This window comes from Astatotilapia calliptera, chromosome 10 (genome assembly GCF_964374335.1).
Source record: "Astatotilapia calliptera chromosome 10, fAstCal68.1, whole genome shotgun sequence".
Taxonomy (NCBI): Eukaryota; Metazoa; Chordata; class Actinopteri; order Cichliformes; family Cichlidae; genus Astatotilapia; species Astatotilapia calliptera.
Window position 1 is genome coordinate 10,230,139 of NC_137431.1, and position 25,533 is coordinate 10,255,671.

The 25,533-nt window shown below is 38.4% G+C and overlaps 1 protein-coding gene across 2 annotated transcripts in view; it reads right to left on the reverse strand.

Annotated features, from left to right (window-relative positions):
• The window catches only part of pcdh1a (protocadherin 1a), a 113,449-nt gene extending 94,125 nt beyond the window's left edge, over positions 1 to 19,324 (reverse strand). The window contains exons 1-3 of one of the 2 annotated variants that reach the window (XM_026182570.2): positions 18,777 to 19,324; positions 10,175 to 10,989; positions 7,407 to 9,593 (exon numbers count right to left, since the gene is read on the reverse strand). In XM_026182570.2, the coding sequence (XP_026038355.1) occupies positions 7,407 to 9,593; positions 10,175 to 10,969 (2,982 nt within the window). In that variant the 5' untranslated portion in view covers positions 10,970 to 10,989; positions 18,777 to 19,324. Of the gene's footprint in view, positions 1 to 7,406; positions 9,594 to 10,174; positions 11,104 to 18,776 lie in introns of those variants that run through there. The other variant, XM_080307017.1, reaches the window with a different exon arrangement.
• Between the last annotated feature and the right edge of the window lie 6,209 nt (positions 19,325 to 25,533).

The window sequence follows — 25,533 nt, forward strand, 5'->3', positions numbered from 1 at the left end:
TGGTTGCTAGTATCCTTGGGGCCCGAAAATGTTCCTATGTCAAATGTATGTATTATATATTTTTTAAAGTTACAGTGAAGTCCGTAAATCGCAGACTGTGGTCAACTGAATTCTTTTTTCTTACCCTCCCAAATTTAAGTGAATAATCCTAGCTACGGTGAATGCTGTAGGACAAACATATTTTAGTCTCCCTGCTGAGATCAAAGCATTAAATAACATTCAACTGTACCCCATAATGCAACTGCCAGCCTATTAAATGTATAGGATTTCCTTATATTATTAATCTATTACTTCTTTTTGTTATAATACAATTTAGTTGACATATTTCTTAATCTACACTAGCATCTTCTGTCAGAAATACATCATCATTTCTAAGGAATCTCTTTAGCCTTATCTCAGTAAAGCATTGCTAATCTTAATTTATCATCAAGACAGGGTTCCTTCACTGAGCGCTTCCTAAGTGGAACCCTTTCACGCATAGTGGCCACTACAGTGGACAGCTATTCAAAGGCTGTTTTCTTATATTTGTGTCAGTGTTGATGGTATACTTGCACATAAACCACTACATTGGGCACTGATGTGTCACTCCATACCCTGCCACCCACTGGTTGTTTAATGTTACTATAGATGTATGACGTATTTCATTGTAATTATTGTTATTTAACCCTTTCATACATGAATTGAAAAAACCTCAATCAAGATTTTTTGCTTAAGTATTTTTATTAATATTTTCATGGCTAAAGATTAATAAAAATACTTAAGAAAAAAATCCTGATTGAGGTTGTCATAATTCATGTATAAAAGGGTTAACAGATACATTAGATCAGGGCTGCCCAATCCCAGTCCTCGAGAGCTACTATCCTGCAGCTTTTAGATGCATCCCTACTCCAACACAGCTGAATCAAATGTTTGATTACCTCTTCAGCATGCCATCATGTTTGGCAAAGGCCTGATAACAAGCCATTCATTTGATTCAGGTGTGTGGGAACAAGGATGCATCTAAAAGCTGCAGGACGGTAGCTCTCGAGGACCGGGATTGGGCACCACTGCATTAGATCATCCATAAACACGGTTACAGCCCTATTTGCAAGATTTCCCCACATAATGGGGCGATTGTGGCTCAAGAGTTGGGAGTTCGCCTTGTAATTGGAAGGTTGCCGGTTCGAGTCCCGGCTTGGTCGTTGTGTCCTTGGGCAAGACACTTCACCCGTTGCCTACTGGTGGTGGTCAGAGGGCCCGGTGGCGCCAGTGTCCGGCAGCCCCACCTCTGTCAGTGTGCCCCAGGGTGGCTGTGGCCACAATGTAGCTTGTCATCACCAGTGTGTGAATGGGTGGATGACTGGATGTGTAAAGCACTTTGGGGTCCTTAGGGACTAGTAAAGCGCTATACAAATACAGGCCATTTACCATAATTCTGACCAATTTAACATCATTCAAAAATAAATCCATATCAAATTTCCATAACTTCTACAAAGGACAATGCTATTTTACAGATTTTGACAATTTTGTTTTCCAAGTTTAAATTATGAATGTTGAACCCAACTGCCACCAATACAGACCCTGATCATATTATTTTATTATTTACAAATGTGATTAGTGCACATAGAGATTTTATTACTACGGTTATTTACAGAAACTGTTGACCTTGTCACAATTTGAGGAAAGTTTAGAGATCCCTGTAATTCAGATAAGGTTTATTTCTAAATGAGCAGTACTTATTAAGAAATTAAGATTCATTAAGATTGATAGAAACCAATAAAAGTTCAGGTCACCAGGAAGAAAAAAAAATTCTATTCTGTTACATTACACTTAAATTTTCAAAATACTGTATATTAGAATTAGGTGGTCTGTAACAACAGCCTATAAAATAGGCATAAATGTTAAAAACACATCTTTAACCAAAAATTCTCAATCTCTGGACTCATTAAACATTTTTTATCACTGTTCCTGGAGATAAAAAGCAACGCCTACACCTAATTTATTTCTGTCTGCCCTGTACAACTTGTAACCACTTACAGCCAGCTCAGAGTCATTGCAGCTTGAATCAAGATTAATTTCAGGCAAAGCCACGATGTAAATATTATTTCACTGATACCAGTGACTTCATCAGTCCTATTTCTTCAAATGTGCAATAATCAAGCCCTTTTCAGACAGGCTTGTTGAAAAATAGACATTATTAACTTTACCTACAAAAGGAATGGTAATATATGATGATATGAAGATACCATGCCATTGTTGTTTGTAGACAGAACGATTAATTTTGGCTAAATGCTATTATCACTGCATCTAAAGGACGAGATCAAAGACCCAGGGCTAATTTGGCCAGTACTTGCTGTTTTCTAAAACACCATAAGTCGCAAAATGTTCAGAATTACAATTAATCAAAAACATAAAAAAAAAAAATCTGAACAGAATACTAAATGGAAAACTGTAGGCTTCAACGGTATTAAAAATGCCATATCATTCCTGGATGACATCATTACAGTCATTTTCTTAAGTCAGTTTCTTGGCACTATCACATTTTTTTATTAATTAATTAATTTCATTTTTCATTGCAGTGAGGTTCTCATCTTGAGCTGACAGATTACGTGCTCCTTCCCCTTCACTGTTTTCTTCTTTTTTATAGAATGTTTGATAGCCAAACTTTTTTTCCCCGAGTCACAGTGCCTGTCTCAGGGGGAAACAACATTCAGGACCCCCATTATTTCAGCCACAGACTTTTTGTTTTCAACAATCCTCAGTCTGGTGGAAACATTTGTGGGAATCTGTGTCTTTTGACTTCCTGTTTGCACAAAAATGTTTCACTTTCTTCATTTGGACTTTCTCTTGCTTCCTTGCTTCAGTGAAGCGTACAGGGTTTTCTCTTTCATTCTTTCTTTCTTTCATTCTGTGCTTTCATTGCCACTAATTTCCCCACTTAACCTAGAGGTAAATGCATTTTCTTATATAGATAATGTCGTGTGCAGATAGTATGCGTGTATACAGATTGTACCAATCTGTTAGTTCAGAATGATTCTGTTTTGCTAACATGACTATAGTGATGAGGGCAAAAAAGGGCAGTGCACATGCTCGATTAATCTGATAGTAATTTTACGCACTTGTTTTTCGTGCACGGTAAGAAGACTTCCAAACACACCTAAGTAATTGAGGGCCAGTGTGTCACAGTCTCAAAGAACAAATTGTGCTTCCAGCCTCATCTGTAATATACCTCGGCTGACTTCAAATACCCGCATTGGACTAAATCGGGCTAATCCCAGCTCAAAGGGATGCCTAAAGTTCACAAAGTGTGGGCCCTTCTTAACAAAGAAGCAGGTTAATTAAGACTCACACTGACTCACTCTACTACAGGTGGGCATGGAGATGAACAAGTAAGCCAGAGCTGGACAAAATTCATCCTCATTGAATGAATAGATCATTTTATCAGCATGCGTTGATGCATAAAAAATACAGTGACGCAGTAATGATTGTTGTGTAACAGATGATTTTCAGTCCTTCCTGACTTTCATTTTGCTTTTTGTTCATATGTAAGATTCTCATTAAATGAAGTGTGAAAAAAGGTGCCAGCTCTTGGACCCAACAGAGCTAATTATCAGGTCTAATGGCTAACGTGAGTCACTGGTTTCTCTAGCAACCATCATGCAATATCACACATTCAAAGGTGATGAGGGGGTAAACTACAAAAGGTGCAACCTTTAGCAGCCTGGATTTAGAAATGTGCAGCTTACAATGTTGTGTTTTCAAAATACAACTATGTACCAACATTTGCTTTGCTATGTTACTTTCGTGACTACTACTATTCATTTGCTTTATTTTGTCCAAATGGATGACACTGGGTAAAACACACTTATTTAAAATATTCATATTCTGTTAATAAAATAAAAAGTTTCCCTTTAAATCTTAAGAATCAAGGAACCACTATTTGTATGGATGGTAACTTCACATGCAGTAATTAGTACAATATATTGTTTGCCCAAGAATAAAATTGTGGCATATATCTAAAAATGGCTTAACTTGCCAAGACCCTGAGGAAAATTCCTAGTGTCCCTACTTTAATTACAACAATACCCAAACAGGTGCAAGCAGAAACTGTAAGAACCTCTATGCATATTCAGTACAGTGAGGCTATAACACCCCACTATTTGAAGTCTCCCACATGTTTGTTTGAATCTAGTATAGAACCATTTGGGCTGACTATGATGCTACATTAGTGCTCAGTAATTTTCCTTGATCTAAAACTTTCTAATTTAGCATTTGATGAGTGTTATTCTAAAGGGTGTTGACACAGACCACAGAGGAATGAAGCTGGGCTTCTTTAGTGCCTATCATCCTTTTTCCACCTCTGATGCAATGGCTCTCAGAAGCTTTGGAGCTAGTTGGCAGCAAAAGCACTGTCCATGTTACTGAATGTTATTGCTTGTAGACACATGGAATGCAAAATTAGAAGTGTGATTAGTGGCGTTGAGTGTCTGTTGCTGTTTCTTTTTTGCAAAACATAACATCCTGGAAACAGCATTTTAGGAATATTTGCAGAAGTGGGTTAATCTAAAACAATTACAGGGCTGAAACATTCTCCACAGAGTCTTGGGAAAAGATCAAAATGTTTCTGAACTGATAGCAGTACTAGCTCCTGGTGTAGGAAACTAAACAAATATTATTTTGCACATATAGCTGGCACATGCCTAGGTAATATGATGATCTAATTAGCACATCTGAAACATCTGTTCGGGTTCTTGAGTAATATAGTACTTTAATATTCTACTATTCAGCCTTGGGCTGTTCATTAATCTAGCATATTAATGTAGAGATGCTTCTGATAAGTTCAAATAGAGAAGATGAAAAAGTAATCATTTTGTAATGACCAGCTCCACAAATAAGTTCAAAATGAAGAGTTAAGTAGGTGCAGCAAACAAGACAATATTTTACCTGCAAATAAATACTAATGCATGTATGACAGTCTTTAATTACACTCCATCTAATTTTACATTATCAGTCTATTTGCACCTGCAATCTAAACCTGGGAAAATATTTTCATCTTTTAAATATATCTCTGCAATCAACGTCTAATACCACTAACACACTCACAAACACACTCACACACTTTTATATCGTTTTTTTGATCAATTTGTTTAATATCCGCTCAGATGCCACCTGACAATAGATTTGTGTTCAGAAGGAAACTGTCTCTAATTAAAGCCTAAAGCATGAAGATACTGCTTGAAACAAAAAAATATCATTAAACGCTTGTAATGTTTATGCTCATAATCCCTGAACATGCACGCTGGAAATTTGAGACTTTGAGATTTGACAAAAAAAAAAAAAATAGACATCTGACCATATTGGGGAAACAAAAAAACAAAACTAGTTGTTGAGTGCAGCACAGTTAATTAAAACAATGGCACCACTCTAGATCTGTCACATCACTTGGCAGTTGCTTTAATTATATATTTTGGTCAATCTGTTCTTCCTGATGTGAGAGGGGATGCCATACACAAGACAACATCTGCTGAGGTATGTCACATGAGCTTCAACATCTGTCCATGTTTTTAAACAGCCTGTCACTCACTTGAGTCATGTTGCATATGTATTTATGCGATCATATTGAGAAAGCGCACACACAATACTGTTAAATGCTGAGAGCTTACATCTGTGCCAGACACAATTAACACTCTTAGATTAAGGAGCAAATCTACATACAAACAGAGAGATTGGCACTACACACAAACACCCAGACACACCCTGTGGCTTGCAGTCATTTTGGTCCCTTATGTTGTCCATCAAGAAGACAGTGGTGACTGTTCTCTAAACTGACTCCACCCACAACGGCTTGTGATCACCTAAGCTGTCAACTAACATCTGCTAAAACTACCAACAAGCCAACTGTGAGACTGGCTCTGAAGATATCTCCACAGAAAATGTGTCACCTACACATGTTCAGAACTCAGCGGCATGTTTTCCCCTTCTATTTTTGCTAATTTTTATGTGGCAAACGTTATCTGCAAAGCCTTGGAGAATGTCAAACTGTTTTGTACGGCTGAAATGTAGGAAGTTTCTTGAAAGCTCATGTTAACTCGTCCTGGTTGAAAATAAATTGTTTACATCAATGTCAAATATTTTCAGTACTAAATAATAGCCATCCTTTGAATGCCACAGTAGCGACATGAATAAAGTATTGTTAGATCTAGTTGGTGTGTGTTTCACAAATATATCACTTTTCACTCAGTGTGGTTCAGAGGAATCAGTCATGTTAGGTTGCTAATCATACCCTGAGTTTTTGAATTTGTGGTTGTTTGTGATGGAATGCCCCTGCGCAAAGCTGTCTTTGGTGCTGGGTATTCTTTGAAGTTGTCTTATCAGCATCTTACCTCTCACTGACACTAGCTGTTTTTTTTCTGTGTTGAATGTGAGTTCAGCACATATTTAACTAAAAAAGTAAATAAATAAAACCACAGATCCATTTCAGTGGCTCAAGCGTGGCTGTGTAACTGGTGGGATCAAGACATCTGGACATTTTTCTGTATAATAAGGGATGTTCTACTATATAAGGATAATGATAATCTGCCTTATCCCCTCCTGCACACAAATTTATATTTGTGTAGTCCAAGACACACATTTACACAGTTGCAGATGACACAGAAACCCAGAGACACACTAGCTTTCTAGCCTTACTCTCTAAAATCTTTCTGTTCGTAATCCCTTCTGACTCTATTAATATTTCTGTTTCCATGGTGATTCAAGCCCAAATGTTGTACAGATAAGAGGAGATAAGAGCATAAGGAGCAGGGAGATAAGAGCAAATGACCTGCCGAGATCACTACAGAGTACTAGAGGTCAAGCAGAAGAGCAGAAGTAAGTGAGAACAGACCATCCCTGCTCAACTCTTCTGCCAACCTGACAAAATCTTATTTTTTAGCAGTGCCACAATTGAGCAAATACTTGCAGCAACTTTCTTTCTGTCTATGCAATTTTACATATATACATGCCTTACCCAGAGAAGCAAAGCAGACAGTTACTAGTAAGAGAAAGAATGGATAATATAATTTTGGAAATGATTTGGTCTGTTCTTCGTATATCATCACACACAAGCCAGTAACAAATTTGTACTAAATTTTTAACTATCGTTTTACATTTTTACAATCCAGATAGATGGCACAATGACAAAAATGGCATTCAGATAATTCAAATTTGGGACTGTTATTGTCAAAGTAAATCATATCAAATTACTAGAACTGCCAAAGTAGTCATGAATGAGAGTTGTTGAATCTGTGATTTTCAGGACTGTAGATAAAAAGACTAAAATATTGCAAGTCTTATAATGAAATCACTGCTTTTCAACATTCTCACAAAATCCACCAAACCAATCACCCATTCCTCAGACAGACCTTACTATGCGCTTGAGATAACTGTACCTGTTTGTTGTTATACTTCGGTTGGCCCGTCTTGTAGCTGTAATCTGAGTACTGGTCTGAGCCAGTGGAATTGTCGTCTCCTCCTGTTCCTACGAAGGTGTTGGTGGCAGGGAGGTCCTGGACCACCTGATGCTTCTGTGAGGCAGATGGCGATTGGGCTTGCAGCTGGATGGAGGGTAAAGGGGAGTTGGAACGGTAGTGTCTGCCTATATCAGGGCTTCCTGGTGAATATGTTAAAGGCAGATGTATCCTGGGGCTATCATTGACTCCATCAAGATTGAACTTCAGACTTTTTTGAAGGCTGACCTCTTCGTCTTCCCCGAGTGGTTTTGGAGACTTCTGAGGTTTGCCTTTCCGTCCACGTTTGCCTTTGGTGTTTTTTGGGGCCTGTTTGGGTGCATATAAGTCCTTGGTTTCCTTTTTGCCAGCTTGATATCCACTCTTGGTTTCTCTTTGGATGCGGTGGCGAATAAATACCACCACCAAGATCAACATTACAACACCTGCTACACCAGCAAGGCTTCCAAACAATATATTACTACGCTGAGCAGCAAAACCATTGTCGGGATCACCAGCAATGTCCCTGTCCAGTGGAGTGTAAAGACTGTGTCCCACTAAGGCTTCCACTAAGCTGACATTTGAAATGGTTTCATTGACATAGATGTGGACCAGGGCAGTAGCGTGGCGTGCAGGCTTCCCCTTGTCACTTACTCGCACCACTAGGCGATGTAATCCACCATGTTTGCGTGTCATCTCCTTTGCTAGAGTGATCTCTCCACTTGAGGGGGAAATGCGAAATAACTGGTAAGGGTTTCCACCAGCGATACTGAACACCAGCTCTGCATTAGGGCCATTGTCCAGGTCCTCAGCTTCCACTACTTCAACGTGGCTATCTGGGGAGGCTAGAGGTGATAAGCGTCTGAAGGAAGAGTTGGAGGGCTTAGTTATCACGGGATCATTGTCATTTTCATCCAGTACATTGATTGTAACACCCACATATGAAGACCTGGGTGGCTCTCCTCCATCCACTGCTTTTAGACGGAAATTATAGCTGCTTTCTTTCTCCCTGTCAAACGAGATGCTTGAGAGAATAGTTCCTGTTCCATTTTGAACAACAAACTTTCCTTCATCAGGCTCTACAGAGAGGTGAACGTGGGCATTCTCGCCTTTGTCCATATCTAGGACTGTCACCATACCAACTGGACTCAGAGGTGGCATGTTTTCCAAGACTGAAAAACTGTAGCCACTAAGCATGAATTTGGGATCATTGTCATTGCGGTCTATTACTTTTATTACAACAGTTGCTGTTCCTTTATGGACAGGAGACCCTTTATCTGCTGCAGTGACACGAAACTCATATTGTTCTTTGTGTTCACGATCAAGAGAGCTTTTGGCTCTTACTTCGCCTGTATTTGGGTCAATCTCAAACAAGCCTTTGATGGATGAATCTGGCAAAATATTATAGAGAAGTTCGGCATTAGTGCCGCTGTCAGCATCTGTGGCTATAACATCTAAAATTTTTTCTCCTGGTTGGTTTTCTTCAGCAAAATCAACCTCAAACAAGGTAGGGGAAAATATTGGAGAGTTATCGTTCACATCAGTCACTTGAACCTTCAAAGAGTTTGTACTAGAGAGTGCTGGGTTTCCAGAATCTACAGCCACAATCTCTACTCGGTAATCTCTAACTCTTTCATAGTCGAGAGGTGTGGTGGTCTGTAGGAAATACTTCCTCTTGTTGTCACTGGTTGAGTCACTGGCAGGGCGAAGCTGAAATGGCACATCACCTGCTACCACACAAGTGACCACAGCGTTTTCTCCCTCATCTTTGTCAGATACTTGAACTAAAGCAACAGCTGTTCCCACTGGCATGTCTTCGGAAATATTTGCCACTCCTTCACTGTGCGTCACAAGGCCAATCCCACGAATCTCCACAGCTGGAGCATTGTCATTTTGGTCAGTCACTTCAATGGTTACAAATGTCTTAGAGCTTTTAGGCTGAGGGCCTTTATCCCTTGCTATCACATAGAAGGACAAGCTGCTGATTTCCTCCCTGTCCAGTGGTCCTTTGACATAGATGATGCCAGTGGACCGATCAATTCGTAAGAGTTTCGGCACTGGGTCTACTGCCTGGTGAAGGGTGTACTCAATTTCTCCATTCGGGCCCATGTCAGAGTCGTTTGCTTTAACCTGTAATCAAAACATAATCAATGGTTAAAGTCATTAAATATGCGCAACAGTTAGTGTTGTAACTAATGTTATTTACAACACTAACAATGAATGTAACTAATGAATCATTGGTCACTGAATAAATTAATCCAGGAATCTGTGTGGGTCTGATCACTTTAAATCACAGCATGTAGATAACTTTGTTTTGGCTATTGCTTTTCCTCTGTTTTTTGATAGTTACATCACTAGCCTTCTTTTCTCTTTTTTCTAGGATTCAATGAAAGGTTGTAAATTATTAGGCCTGACATTTCCTTTATGATAATCAGTGTAAATCCGCAGCAACATGCTGTGAAAATCCTGCACAGAGCAATTTATACTCCGAAAATAATATCTCACACTGTTCTGCAACTACATTGTCAATACAAGATATAAACATTTATTACCTGTAGAAGGATAATGAGCTAATGCTCTCTTCAAAAATATATTGAAAAAGGTAAAATCCAAAATTTAAAACTATACATTTATTCAGAAAGACATTGCTGGTTACAATTTAACTTTGCAATCCAGACTACAACATTATACAAAAAAAGTTTTTAAATTACCTGCAACACAGAGTGTCCGACAGGGCTATTTTCCGAAACCTCTGCCTCATAGGTGGACTTTTCAAACTTGGGAGCGTTATCATTGGCATCAGTCACCACCACTCTGAGTAATGCACTGCTGTAGCGCTGAGGGTTTCCTCCGTCCACTGCCTTTATGGTGAGGTCATAAGAATCCTTTAACTCACGATCTAGGTTGCCCAGGACAATGAGCTGTGGGAGCTTCCCTCCCCTGTCATCAGCCACTTGCAAACCAAACAGGGTTGCAGCATCTGGCCCTGCAGTCAGCGCATAGTCAGCTACCCCATTCCTGTCAGAGTCCCTGTCTGTAGCTAGAGGTATGGAGAATAACGCTCCCATGATCGTGTTCTCGGGGACTGAGATGGTAAGCACAGAAGAAGGAAATTGGGGGGTGTTGTCATTGATGTCCTGTACTTCAATGCGTCCTTCAATAAGCCGTGGGCTCTGGTTTTGTATCAGATCAGTCACTGATACTTCAAATTCCAGGTAGCAGGGTTTACCCTTAGCCAGGGAGCGACAGTCCCTCAGGGTTTCTCTGTCTATAGGAATCTCTGTGGTGTAAATGTCCCCTGTCTTTCCATCGACACGAAGATAAGGGGCACCCACCTCTAGCTTGTAAAGGTGACCTGAGTCTGGCAGTCCCTGGTCTGCTGCCAGGCTACCTATAAGAGTATTTGGAGGTTGCTCCTCCTGGACCCGGTACAGGATACTGCCTTCAGCAGAGCCACAATGCAGCACCACGACCCAACACAATATCACTTGTAAATTCAGTTCCATTAGGTCATCAGACGATCTGCCTGTAAAATGAAAAAAACACAATATGGGTTAAAAAGCTGGTTCCCTTTCTGCTGAAACCTAGCTCCATAAAGCAATATTTACATAGCTGTTGCTTTTTATTTAATTATTCAAAAATGAAAAAAAAAAAAACTAACAGAGGGTCAAAGTGAAACATTAGACAGGGGAAGCAAGCAGCACTGTGTTTTTGAATAATGACTCTACAGCTATAAAATTAATCGTTTTTTTTTTTTCAATAACTTGCAGTAAAACATACAGCATACCTAGAAGAACAACACAATAATTAGACAACAACAATAACAAAGAGAAAATAGGGCATTTAAAAAAATGCAATCATAGCTATCCCAGCATGGCTTCTTTTCAGTCTCAGAGCTTCAAGAGTTTCAATGAATATCTCAGCTTTATGAAATTCATGGAAAAATGAATGTAGGAACAAGAAATTATATCTTGTGAGCTTACATCCAAAACAAACTTCAGGGCCAGTGTGGATTGTTTCAGCTGAATAATCAAATAAAAATGTAATACAAAAACTCACAGCCTAAGAGACTCATTATTTCTGTATTACACAGCTAGACATTGAGTAGGGAAGCAATGTAGCTCTAAAATAACCTATGGTTTGAAATCCACGCTCAAGAATACACCCTTACGAGCGAAGATTTTGTCTGCTGAGAGAAATGATATATTTGACCAATTTGTTTACCCAAGAGGCGTCTGACAATGAACACTTGCATACTAAAGGTCATAGAGTCAAATTTCTTTCTCATGCCAATTATGCAACTTTGCTACTATCATCACATCCAGCTTCCACCTGGCATTGCACAATGCAGACATTTCCACACTCCATTGCCACTGGCTAGCTCAAACACTGTAATTATTGTGTTTGATTTTGAACCTTTCAACTCTACAATTGTGACCCATTATTTTAGTGTCTTCTTTGATCTTTACTCCCTCTAGCAAAAGACTTCTGTTTTTTTCATGCTGCAATGATTTTAGAGTATAATTATTTCCCCTCTCTCTCTTTCTTTCTTTCTGTGTGTGTGTGTGTGTATATGCATGTGTGTGTGTTTGAGTCCTATTGGTAATTGAAATAGGAGCAATCATTGGGGTTAAGTATCAAGGTCTCATGCTCTGGAAAACTTCATCGTGAAAACAGTTTAAAAAAATTGTGTGTCTGCTGAATCAGTGAGTGTCCACTTACTAATCAAGTAGAGTTCATTTCAGTGCATCCGATTTTATTGTGCTATGTTTGTGTTACTAATGCAAAACTTCAATATGCTGATCAATACCAGCTTTAATGACTCGGGTTATAATTAGACAACAGCAGTCCATGTCGCAGTCACTGTCTCTTCAATGCTGCACTGTTTTACAGCATTTCTTTATTTTCACAGGCTTTTAAAGAAAGTTACAGCGAAAACAAAATGCTACTTCTAGTTTAAAAAGTTATGTAGAAGTAAATCATTATGTTAATCCAAACACAGGTGAATAGTTCCAATTATTTCCACAATAGTTTTTCAACTGAAACAGAAAAGAACACAGGTGCTCAGTCTAGTGTGGGTCTATGTCGTCAGTTAGGGATTAGGAAAAGAACAAGAGGAATCAATGCTTCCCTAGTCAGTGTGGGTGAGAGCTGATAGAAATATACATACACGACAGCAAATGGAGTTATTTAAAATGCAACTGCATGCCGCAATGTTCCATACAGGAGTAAGGTAAATGAGTATTAAGCTAGACAGCAAAACACAAATATACAGAAATTCAATGAAAAATCCAATTCCTTTTGAATACATTAAAATTGAAAGTGCTAGTTATTGATGCACTAATTGCTCAAAAATCAATGTCTCCCTTTTTACATTTGTGAGGAGAACCTGTAGTCAATGTGGCATGAACAGTGATTGCGCTTTCTCCAGTTCATGTTTGCAGTATAAAAAGGCAGGAAGAAGCAAAAACGCAATCAGCAGATACACTTTTCTTATACCCAAGACTGACATTAACAGCATCCCATGGGATATAATTTTAAGGGGAATTATAAATCACACTGTAAATGTTTCATACTGCTGCCTACCATTCCATTAAACACATGCTTTCAACAAGATATGTGAACTTATGAGGTGTGCATGTATGTATTGCTTCAATTAAATTGGTATTTGGAGAATTCAGTAAAAATTACTTTAGCTTACTTGATATGTGCATCATCTTTTTTTTTTTCATTTCTATTTTAAAATTCACTGTTAAATTTCAAAGTTTTCAAATGTATTTATACAATGTGGCATCTAAAAATGGCATACCGTAGCTGATTTTATAATGGTTTGGTTGTAACTGCTCCCCTGATATTATAGCCACTTCTGCAATGAATAGCCATGCTTTGATAGTGACATGATTGTTATGGTTGATGACACTCATGACTTAATGTTTTCCAGTTGGCCTCATGCCTGTCTTCCAGATGGCACCATGCCTGACAGTCTAGTGAATTAGTGTCCTTTTTTTTCTTTGTTTACATTTACATTAAAATTCATGTTGTTCGTAAAATATGCGTTTTGCTATCACTCAGCGAGAATCTCTGCTGAATATCATTGACACCACGCCTTTGGGTTTTATCTCACATTCCTCAGCTTTCCCACAAATATTTTATCAAAAGCTTGACAGTGCCAGATTTCCTTTTCTCATCTCAAAGTGCTCTGAGGTGGTGGCAAAGGGAAACAGGAGATTTTTCCCTACTGGAGGATGTGAAACTTCTTGGACTACTGGATGTCTCACTGAAATTTACTACCTGAGCAGCAAAATTGATAAATTAGAAGTGCTGAACACAACTAGGAGTGACATTCCCTGCATCTCAGCTCTTTTTCTCCAAAAAACTTAGTTATCATCTGTCATCCCAGATGGTAGACCCACAAGACTACAAGCTGATTCAGGCAGATCGCGATACATAATTCAGCAGAAAATCAAAGGGAGGAACAAGAGGTTAGTTCTCTCAGAGTGATAAAATGTTTTTGTCATAGTTGAGTCCTGTTGAACTGCTCAAAAAATCAAATACTTTTCTTAGTCATTTCCAAAATTAAGATTTTAGCTTCCTTAATGAATGAAATCAGCTATAAAAATGCCAGCTCTGGAAGAAAAATACTGAACTGGATCAGACATTGCAAGACTGCAATATTGAGAAAGTGCTAGGCTGAGAAAATGAAATCTTTTTGGTTATTAAAATTCACCCTGTCAACAACCAAGTATTGTGGCAGCACTGCTGTAATAAACTAAAAAAGAATCACTGAATATAAACTTTTTTTCATTTGTCGTCTGAACAACCAATTATAACTCTAAAATATGTTTTGCTAGCTGCTCCACGGGACAACTTTGACATTGCTTGCTTGGGTAACTCTAGTACAACTTGTGTAAGTCCAGGAGGCAGAACTGTAGAGACTGTGTATTGCCTAGGTGACTCTAATTCCCTTGAGCACTGTTTGTTGGAAAATACACCATGTTCAAATAGACAATCCAATTAGCATACTGAGCCAGAGACCTTATGAAGGTGATCCAGAGCAACACATATTCTTAGGGAAAAAAACAAAATCCTTCCAAATACAATCAAGGCATCCACTGTTTGACTGAGGAGGGAACTTTAAGTCTACCAGTGAAGCAGCACTCACCACAAAACCTCATGCTGTGATCACGCAATGGTCCAGATGGTTGCTATGTTGAAAAAACTGAAAAATGAATGCTGAAGGCAGCCTGTACCACAGTATGGAGGTGGACTTTCAAAGAGAGCCTCAAACTGCCCGATGGGTCTAGTGTCTGTTGTTTGTTTTGTGTAGATGTTTAACTTTGCAACAGAAAACGCAGTCGAGGCAAAACTGCTTAGCAGTAGAGTTTAAGAGCCCAAGGTTTATCTGGATTGACCTGCCACACAGCAAGAACTCTGCCTGGCCAAACCTTAGCTTATTAAGACCATCAGGAGTGCCAACTGTAAGTACAAGTCCAAACAATTGAGTCAATGTTTTATGACTTATGTTCAGTTTGGCCATCATTACACAGACTCACAATTTGGTGGAGAAGCTCACCCAAGCATACTTTTTCACCTGTCAACGATCTCTATAGATAAGAGTGTCTCTAAGAGGGGAAGAAAAGTGGTTCTCACTCATGCCCACTTTCACACCTGGGAGGTTGTTGTCACTTATGTTCAAGTTTTACTGAAATGTAGTGTAGAGGTGTAGAGGTTGCTATTTGACTACACAACTCCTTGACCTGAAGGCAAAAAAACAAACCTTGAAAAAAGTGTCTGGTAAAGTACTGTGGTACTTTTTGCTGCATTATTTTTATAAAGAAAAAGAAACAAATAGAACTATTAAATGTGAAATTGTGTTATGTGTTAAATTTAGTTTGTCTTTTCTACAACCATAGACCTTTGTAATAATTAAAAGAAATGACCATTGCTTATTTGCCAGAAAAAACATGCAAAAGGTGCCGTGGGAAAATATGCTGTTTTGATTTGAATTTCAGCAATATATTCAGAACAATACTGTTGTCTCCTAACAATATATCTTCCATCATTATCCTTCTGATGTCTGCGTATCATAGATTGAAGAAGTAATAATCATTGATGCGCTTCACCATGTTCTAAAATAAATGAATAGATAAAAATGCAGGACTCCTCCACTCCACCGCTGCAATTTTTTGTTCTTCATTGAGGAGAAGGTGAAAAACTTCACAGGCAGCTAAAACATCAGTCAAACTACGAGGTCTGATTGAGCCTCACACTGAGCCCTCACACAGTGCACAACCCAGTTGACCCATCTGTTCAAGAGAACTTTTCAACTTCTGCGTGTCTACAATCAAAGTGCCAGCCTAGGTTGTGTCAGGTTGTGCTGCGGTTCCCAAGGAAACAAGTCCCTGCCTCGCTAAGGCTGTGGTTGCTGAACCCAGTCATAAAAATGACCTCTGAAAAATTGGTACCATCCAAGCCTATATGACAGATCCAGTCCTGAATCAACTGGAGAGAAGTGCAGAGATATCTTTACCACTGTTTACTGCTATAAAAGATGGTGCTACAATTTTCATTCTGAGGACACACACAATATACATATATATATATATATATATATATATATATATATATATATATATATATATATATATATATACACAAACACAGAGAAAGAGAGACAAATGAGAGACAGAGATAGAATTAGCACTACTTTATTTACTGTAAGTAACTCTGATAAATATAGGGAAGGAAATACAAGTAGGAGGGTGAAGTTTGATTAAACAGAAATAATTGGTAAGATAAATGCTAATAAAAAAGTTAAAGCAGTACTTCAGCTAACAATAACATTGTATAAAATATGGAGTGATTATGTTGTTTTTCATTTTTGTAATTGAAAAATAAATAACACATCTTTTACGTGCCAGTATGTAACAATTTATTGCAAAGCAAAAGTAATTTGCATTGTTTGTGAAAGATTTAGAACAATGTTTGGCTTAAAATGAAATTATTTTAAAAAATGATAAAGGAGTTTGTGCCTGATTATGTAAGTGTTGGTATTATACATTAAAAAAAAAAAGGTAGTTATAAAAATGAAGAACAATATAATTGTGCTGCGGAGCATGTGCGCCTGCTCTGGTTGCCATGGAGACAGACTATCTTCTGACTGAGTCAACTCAGAGACTGACTGGGTGACATTTGCTCTTTAAGTTGGCCGCTCCACAGGTCCAGCAGAAATGACTCACATGCAGAATTAACTGAGGCATAATAGTAAATTACTCATAAGAAAAAAGGTTAGAGTTGTGCCGGGAAGAAAAAAAATCATCAGAGGAATTAAATAGGATATTTTGTAGTAGCTGCTTGTTTTGCAGCAACTGATAAAAGCAGGACCTGAATTTTCACCTGTTACATGCTGGGACTCAGGTTCATGAATTTGTGCTGTACAACGCTGTTCTGTGCTCCTTCCTGCTTTGCCAGAGTGTGGAAAGATAACAGATGATTTAATGATTTTCTCAACTGATGTGATTTGATGTATTGGCTGACTCTGCGCCTTTAGCTAGTATAACAGGTAAAATCCATTACCCTCCCACCGGCATGATTTATGATAGGTAGTATCACAGCTATGGGTCTCTCCTTACACTGCTGATCTACCAATGGAATTTACTGCCAAATGTAAGGCTGCACTCTTATACTGACTGCAAACTGTGGGTTTCGGTAATGAGAAAGCAACAGCCTTTGGTTGGAAACACTTTCTAAAGGCGTGAGCACTGGAATTATCCATATGCATGCTGAAACACAGAACACTCTTGTGTCACTCCTGTCACAAAGAAGTAAAATAAAAAAAAAAAGAAATACACTGAGATCAAAAAGGCCACATTCCAATATTAAAAGGTTCTTTATATAAAGATATAAAGAAACTGGCAGATCGTATAATTTGGATTCCTCACTGCTCTGTGTAACATGATTAAAACAGAGTTTAATTTCCTTATAGGGGTTATTGTACTGCTTTTGTGCTGTAAAGGTTCACTCCCTCAAGCTCAAATACCTGCTGGAGAAGTCAGAAAAAAATCCTTTTGTGCCCTTTCCACAATTTGATCCGTTTACCACACACTTACCCTTCCTTCAGCAACCCCATTACATGGCACATTGCATGTTATTGTACAATATTCAGAGGAAAGTTCCCTACTGGTAATAATTCAAAAATAAAATCGGCAGAGGAAATTAGCCTTACAGTCTATTCTTATGTGGGATGGATGGATGGATGGATAGATAGATAGATAGATAGATAGATAGATAGATAGATAGATAGATAGATAGATAGATAGATAGATAGATAGATAGAAGTTTCATTCATTGAATGATTTAGATAATAACATTTAACAGGTTCATGTCTTACAGACAGTTTCTCAGATCTGGGCTACAAGTAGGTTATAGGCCTGTTTGATCTGCTCTGTTATGACGGCCTTGTAGCCTAAAGTATGTGTGGGAACTTAGACCGACATCATTACGTAGAGCAGACTATTAAAATGTGCCTGGTGGTCGGTGGAGTGGCGAGAAACAACACCCCAGACTCTCACTGGAGAGCACAGGAGATTACCCGTGCCGACGATCTGATCAAAGATTTCACCCCCCAATTATAATCACGAATCTCTCCATAGAAAAACTGTATAACAGTTATGAACACGACAGGCTGCAGGAGAAGTCCGAATTGTTTGCAAGAAATTGTTCAGAGTAAACAACGCCAAATCAAGATGCACGAATAAAGGCAATTAGTATGATGTTTGCAGCTAGTATGGGATAAATGGCGAAAGAAGGATGATACAAATGGTTCACATTTTCTGCTTCACAGAATCATAATGGTGCAATAAAATGCAATTAGCCGATCGCCGGTACAGATCAGCTTGAAAAGCGCACGCACTCATATTGTCGCTGAAGTGCAATGACATGCAGAGTTAATGACTTAATACCAACCCCGACGCAGGCTGGAACTCGTGTCTACTCGCATAGGTTTTAATTAAAATGCATCGTCTAATTTATCATGCAGAGGATCCTTATTGCGGGTGGCACATCTAGCCTTTGTACCGCCTATCAACCTGTAACACCGAACAGCCAGCTGTTTTGTGCTCTGTGTGTGTCTATTATAAAGTGCAACTTGTTGTATAAACGATCTGTTTGAGCCACGGCCTGTGTTAAGCGACAACACTTCAGACAAGTCCGAAATGCATTCCTATAAACTTCATTGGCATTGCATCATGAATCACGCACAGTGGCCACCGGTCAAATCAACTTTCTTGATTATTTCTGCAGTAATTTCAGTACCTGAGCCAGAGACTTTTTACGTGAGCGCTTGTCGCGTAGCCAATTCTTCCCGCGGCTGATATGTCCAGCGGTGCTCCCAGAGGCAGGTGTCTAACCCTCAAACCTCCGTCACAGTGCTGAGATCAAAAATCACTTCAGCGGCCACAAAATCCATAGACAGTACTCAGAACTTTCCGCATGAAAATTCAGAATCCTTCGTTCACCGCCGTCCCACAGTGTGAAGAACAGAGACAGTTTTCAGTCCGTGAGAATATGCGGCTGTAACTTATGAGCAATTATATTGTATAGACTGTTTTATGACAGAGATGGGAAACCAAGAATCTCATTCCATAAAGATGCCCTACTGTGTGCCATTTTCAATCCTCAGTAACTGATCCTTGGAAAGATTTGCACTCGCTGTCGCATCCCTTTGGTCCAAGTTTCTCCAGCCCTGATCTAAGTAGCTTAGAGCGCACTCTAAGGACGCACTGGATGTCTAAAACACAGCAAAAGAAATGTCATTTTCGCAACGTGCAAAAAGAAACCGCTAACCGGTCCTAAACAAGAAGCCCATCTGAAGCATTTCCAGACAGCAAGTGGTGAGATACAGTGGGTACGTTAGTTGCTCCCCTAGCTCCCTCTCTCTTTTCTCTCTCTACTCATCAGAGCGTGGGAGGAGGTGGGGCTCCCATCCACCGCAGCACACAGCAACTTCATACTCTACATTATGCCAAGGCTGCCTACCAGGAAATTATGTGATGCCTACAGTTTAAGAGGATCTTATTAAAGTGGGTCAGCTCAAACAGGGGGATGCACCTTATTAAATAAGCTTATCAAGAAATCACTCCGCTTGCCTTGCACTATTTTAATTCGTGTCAGTCTTTCCTTTCCCCTCAAAACTGCTCACTAATCGCACAACGTGTCCAAAATTGATGTAACAGGTAGCCAGTGCCGGCGGTTTACTTGTTGATATGCATTACATGTAGCAAAATGAGCGGCCTAAAATGGAAGCTGTTTGGCCACTATTTATTCATTTGGCGCCACCCTCAGGCGGTTATGATAGGGAAGAAGAGAAGCAGCACATATATCTGCTGAGGAAACTGTTAATAATGCTTGATGTAGGAGTAATATGCGCTACACTGTCTTGTTCTTGGAGACAATGACTATCAACCGCACGTGAAACAAACTGTGCTGTTGGTGTACAATGGAATAAACTAGTAATGTGTGGCATCATCTGTTAAAACTGCAGCAGTGTAATTAAAAAAACAATGCTTTTGCTCAGGGCTATAAATCAGCATGGCTCAGCAGGGAGAGAAATTCATCCCACGCCACAGTTACTCTCTTCCTTTCTTCCTGAACACTGATGCCAGTGATCATAACTGCTTAGGCATAAAGCAATGGACCAGGAGTAATGAGTCAAATGCAGGGTTTTGTCACAAAGGAAAGCCTTAAGCAATGTCCTCCGGAGAAAACTTGATTTCCTATCTTCCCAAGCCATTCAGAAGCAAGAGTTTATCAGAGTGTTTCCAGTCTGTGATCCTTTACTCCTCCCCCATCTCTCATTAGCTGCAAACACACAGCTGTTGGGTTACCTCTCCAGGGCTCCCATTAAGGGCTGCCACTCAGGCTTACAGTGTCCCTGAGCCAATCATATTAGAGCTCCCGCCCACGCATCGCCACCGCTATGCTGCTTTTCAACAGCCATACTAATAACATTTAAGTAATTTCACAGGTGGCCCAGAAGGCGCCTAAGAACACTGCGAGGTAGCCTACAAAATGAAAGGGTAAATGTTGGAGGAGAAGAAATAAACATTTTATGCATACAAATGAAAATCAATTACGAAATAATTAGGAGATTATGAGTCAGTGTTCCAACAAAGTGACCAACCCACTTGAGCAAAATCATTATATTTCATTATAGATGTGTTAAAGAATCATTTTTGTTATTTGGTTGTTTGCTGATCTTTTCCTGTCTAATTAAATAGACAATTGGAAATTGAAGGCAGTGTTTCAAGACAGTTAAAGTGAAACAACTGATTACATGTATGGTGACCTTGTTAAAGCTTCACTCAAAACGAATTTATAAGGATATCTGGCATTCATATTCATGCTTTTATTTAACCAGAGAGCTGAGGCAGACCAAGGCCATGATTTAACATTTCTATTGTCTATTTCAGGTATAACTGCTTAAAACACTGCATTTGATGTCTTTAAAGAGCGCAGGCAGGTTTGATTCCCATTCTCTTTTTCCTGGTGGCCATATTATGATGTGAGGAAAAAACGAGGACAAGGGAAGGGTAATAGGTGCATCAGAAGAAAGGCAGATTATGCCCTCAAATTTCCCAAAAGGGCCTGCCCACCATGCACAATCTAGCCAGCACATTGTCTGTGGCCAGCACCCTGAATACTACAGTCTCATACTTGGCTTTATCTGATTTATTTCAAAGCTGACCTAGTCCAGCCAGCACATTCAACAAACATCAATTAAGAACTTGGCAAGTACTCCAGAAAATATGTTTTCAGGACCCATTTCCAATTACGTCAACTGATGCTGAAAAACTTGGAAGCTTTTGTAAGCTTGAATACTCTAAGGCAGATGGAATGTTAGAATTCTAAGCTTGTGGTTTGTTTGCTCTCACAAGCACACAGCAACACAGCATGTGAATGTGATCTGTATACATTTACATCTATTCTCTTATCATAAACCACACCTGGAGCACCGTCCCTCCTCCCACAAACACATACTTTCGGAGGAGGCATACACAGAGAAATGACAAATACAGACTCAACAACATGCAGAAGCAAGGTGGCACACACGCAACACAAATGGACATCAAAAGCAGAAAAAATGAGGTGAAAATGCTGTCAGTATATACTTTGATGAGCAAATCCATACTGAATGATAATGGGCAAAAAAAAGAAAAGAAAAAAAAACTTTTCCCACAATGTTCTCTATAGATACAAATGTTCAAAGTTGGGGAAACTCTTGTCACATCCCAGTCAGTTTTTCCTTTTGACAGATGATTGAGCAGACACGCTGTGCCATCACAGGGTGTGGCCAGACATACTACAAGATTTAAGCCCATAGGCATCAGTGCAGCAGTAGTTCTCTGCCATATGTGATCTGGAGTGACTTTACTCTCTAAATGTCACTGCAATAAAAATAAAGTGAGATATGTCAGCTGTGGGGAAGAGCATCCTTTATCTTTCTTATATTTCTTTTCTTTTCCTTTTCCTTCTTGGGCTGACTCAGTTGAAGAATATGATGCATTCAAATATTTAGAAAATCTACTTGTGGAGCCAAAGCATATGGGTCAACTGACAGATAGAGGGAGCACTGATGCGAAGAGAAAAAGTTCACTGTTCTTTAGCCATTCAGCCCAGAGAGACAGACAAGCAACAAACTTATAAGGCAAGATTTGACCAAAAAAATGTAAATCTGATTTGTTTAAAGATGTATAGCTTCTGATTTTTGTTGAATAGATTCATAATTTTATAGAAATAAGAGATAAATGTTAAAACAATTCTGCAGTAATGCTAGAGGGATGTCTTAAGAATATTTACCCTCAAGTAATAGATACTTGGTTTCAACAATAAAATGGTGAAAAAGCTAAAAGTAATGAATAAATAGCAAAATTGATCAATTGAAGCAGGTGCCTAATAAAATGAATATATAAGAAAAAATGGTAAATGATTATGCTGATGGATGAAAAAAAAAAGTTGACACAATAATTAGTCATGGAGAAATGGTTAAAATGTTAAATTGCAATAAATATGTCACTGAATACCAAAACGAATAAATAAATCAAAAATAATTTACATGAACCTATTTTCATTTGTTGAAGGTGAACTTTAAAAGATGTAAATATTTTTGACTGAGATCATAAATAATTAAACACATTTTTTACTTCTGTGCACATCAGTTGTTGGAATTAAAGAAACCATCCATCACGTCCATCAATTTGCTGTAACAGTAACAGGTTGATCATAGCAGCAACTTTATTAACCTCGCAAGTATAAAAATGTTGGGGTTTATGTTTTGTTGTTTCTTAATATATTGCTAATCCATTATATTTCTTTATTCTTCAGTTCCATAATCTGGTGCAAATTATATGAAGATCCCTAGTGATGTAATTCTGCATGGTCTAATCCATTTTTTTTTCAGTTTAGCCAAGAAAACAGTTTTAGAATATCAGAAAATATCACATATTTGATTTTGACGTTACTGATTCATTACACAACTTTAAATCCCTCCTTTGTGATGAGTGAAAAGTGAGGATTATATATAATATAATGTTCCTATATCATTGCAGACATATTAATACCTCTGCAAACACACAATACAAGCCACAGTTTGTGGTAAAACTCTAAATTTGATGTTTTTCATGTCAATAGGAAAGACAGCTCAAAAAATGAAATAAATAAAAGAAACAATATTAGTCACGTCAGGTGGAAATGATCTAACAAGTAAAATGTGGTAATGGACAGCTGATTTCCTAATGGCAGACAGGCATCAGAAGAGACTTAAAAGATGTGTGTTCATAAAGCTGTCAGCACCACATGAACAACTCACCGTCACTCCTGTCAAGATTTACCTTGGTGTCTGAGTGTGTGGTAGGCGTTGGGTGTGGGAGAGAGAGTGTTTGTGTGTATGTGTGCACTTAAGATCTGCAGTTAAAAAGACTGAACAATTTAGCAGTAATATTTCCACCAGCAGCTCCTGATTCTGTTCTGTTGTCGTTACATATAATGTATAATTCCTTTTTTCCCCCTCACACAGTGACATACATGAAACCAGCGAGGAGCATTAACACGGGCGCTATATATTCTTGAAGGGAGATACAGAGATTGTCAGCTCAGTGACAAAGCCAAAGCATCGGTAAAAAGTCAAGACTGGCTGCAGTCATTGGTTAAGGCTTTGCTTATTCTTGTGAATTTATTCCTTTTGTACAAAGTCTGACCCTCACCCTCACCTTTGTAGAATACCACAGACAGTATATGTTGGTAGAAAAATAACATGCAGACTATGCTGCTAGGTTTTATTCAGTGAGGAGACTCTACAGTTAGAGAAGACACTTGGACTTGTGTTTAGACCCATGTGGTTTGGTTAATTAACAGAAAGAGCTCTCTTGCAAGCAGAGTATTGAGAGGCAGGAAGATCCACATAACCCGTCCCTTGTGTAAATGAAATGTATGAAAACAAGGTGCTATGGAAATAGCACTTTCATTTTCACCAGACTGGACTCAAAACAACCAACGAATGGGGAGATGTTTTAAAATTAATTAACACTTTAGTGAATATGATGAGTATATAGCACTGTGGGAGTGAGTAATCCTGTTACTGTCATGAAAGCATGTCTTCATGTCTTATCCTAAGGCTTTCTTATCATATTGAGTAGGCTACATTTATTCCATGTGCTATATGGATGTCACTGTTCCTCTTATTGGAGCATGCTGGTTTGCTTTGTGTTTAGGAATTCCAAGAGCTAGAGCAGTTTGCATTTCTTCTTCGTGTTCATTGTTTTTGTTTGCTACTGGGTTTGGATTATATTCACATGATTAAAAAAGCAGCAAAAATAACACTTCTGATAGAGAAAGAGTAGGCTTTAAACATCCCTCCAGTCATTTGTCACACGGCACAGTTCCTAACCCTAAACCATCTACAGAAACTGGGAAAGAGATAGTGAGATTAAATTAAGCTACTAAGCATTTTGATTTTTGATTTTTTTAATAAAGATTCAAATTATGTAGAAAATCGTAAATAAAGACTGTCTAGTTAGTCATAGAGGTCTAACATGGATGAAATAGATAAAAGAAGCTAGGCAGTGCTGTTACTACTAATAAAACAACACAATAGAAGAAGCAGGTTGGTATTTAGTTACTCTGCTTTAACCTGTTGGCACGGCTGCAGAAGAGAAATCTGAGGAAAAAAAATGCTTGTAAAAAAAGACTTATTGCAAAAATACTTCCTGCATTTTGATTTGGGTATTCATTATCTCCCTTTAACATTTTAAATTAGCTGTTCATTTTGAATTCCTATTCCTTTTGCCAGTTGGTTCAAACATTAGAGTGAGGCACTTAAGCAAATTAGACTATGATCACATACACGTATTATCATGTATGGCTCTTGGGGATCATTTTTGTGTATTTTCACATGGAAAAAGATCCATAACCCTTAAATAAATAGTGCACTATATTTTGAGGGATAAAAGAATTAAATGTCTTAACACAAAATAAAATACTGAAAATCTGTAAAACCTCCAAAAGGTCCAAAACATAAAACTTTAAATATAAATATAATATAAATTGGAAATATGTGGGAGTTACACTGAGAAAGACAGTAGACTATATTGTTGTTTTGATTATGTGATGTTGGTAAAAATGGTGTCTAAATTCCACATTTTGATACTGGTCAAAATCAAAAAAATTTTGTTATCATGCTTAAAATGTGAAAGTCTACTTAACAAACACCATATTTGCAACAAACATGAGATAAAAAGACAGTAGTGTTTGTGTGTACCTGACTACATAAACCACTGTTGCTCACCTTGTCATACAATATTCTTCCATATGATGGTAGATGGGCTGTTTCCTTAGAAACAGACACATTTAGACCTAAGTTACCAATGAAATCAACTGAACCATTTACTGATGAATTTGTTTTGTGTTGTTTTTTGCCTTTGTCTTTTTAAATGCTACAGCCACTAATTTCCTCAAGCGGTGGTAGATGTTGGCTGAAATAATCTTTAGAATGAATTATTAGAACATATCAGAACTC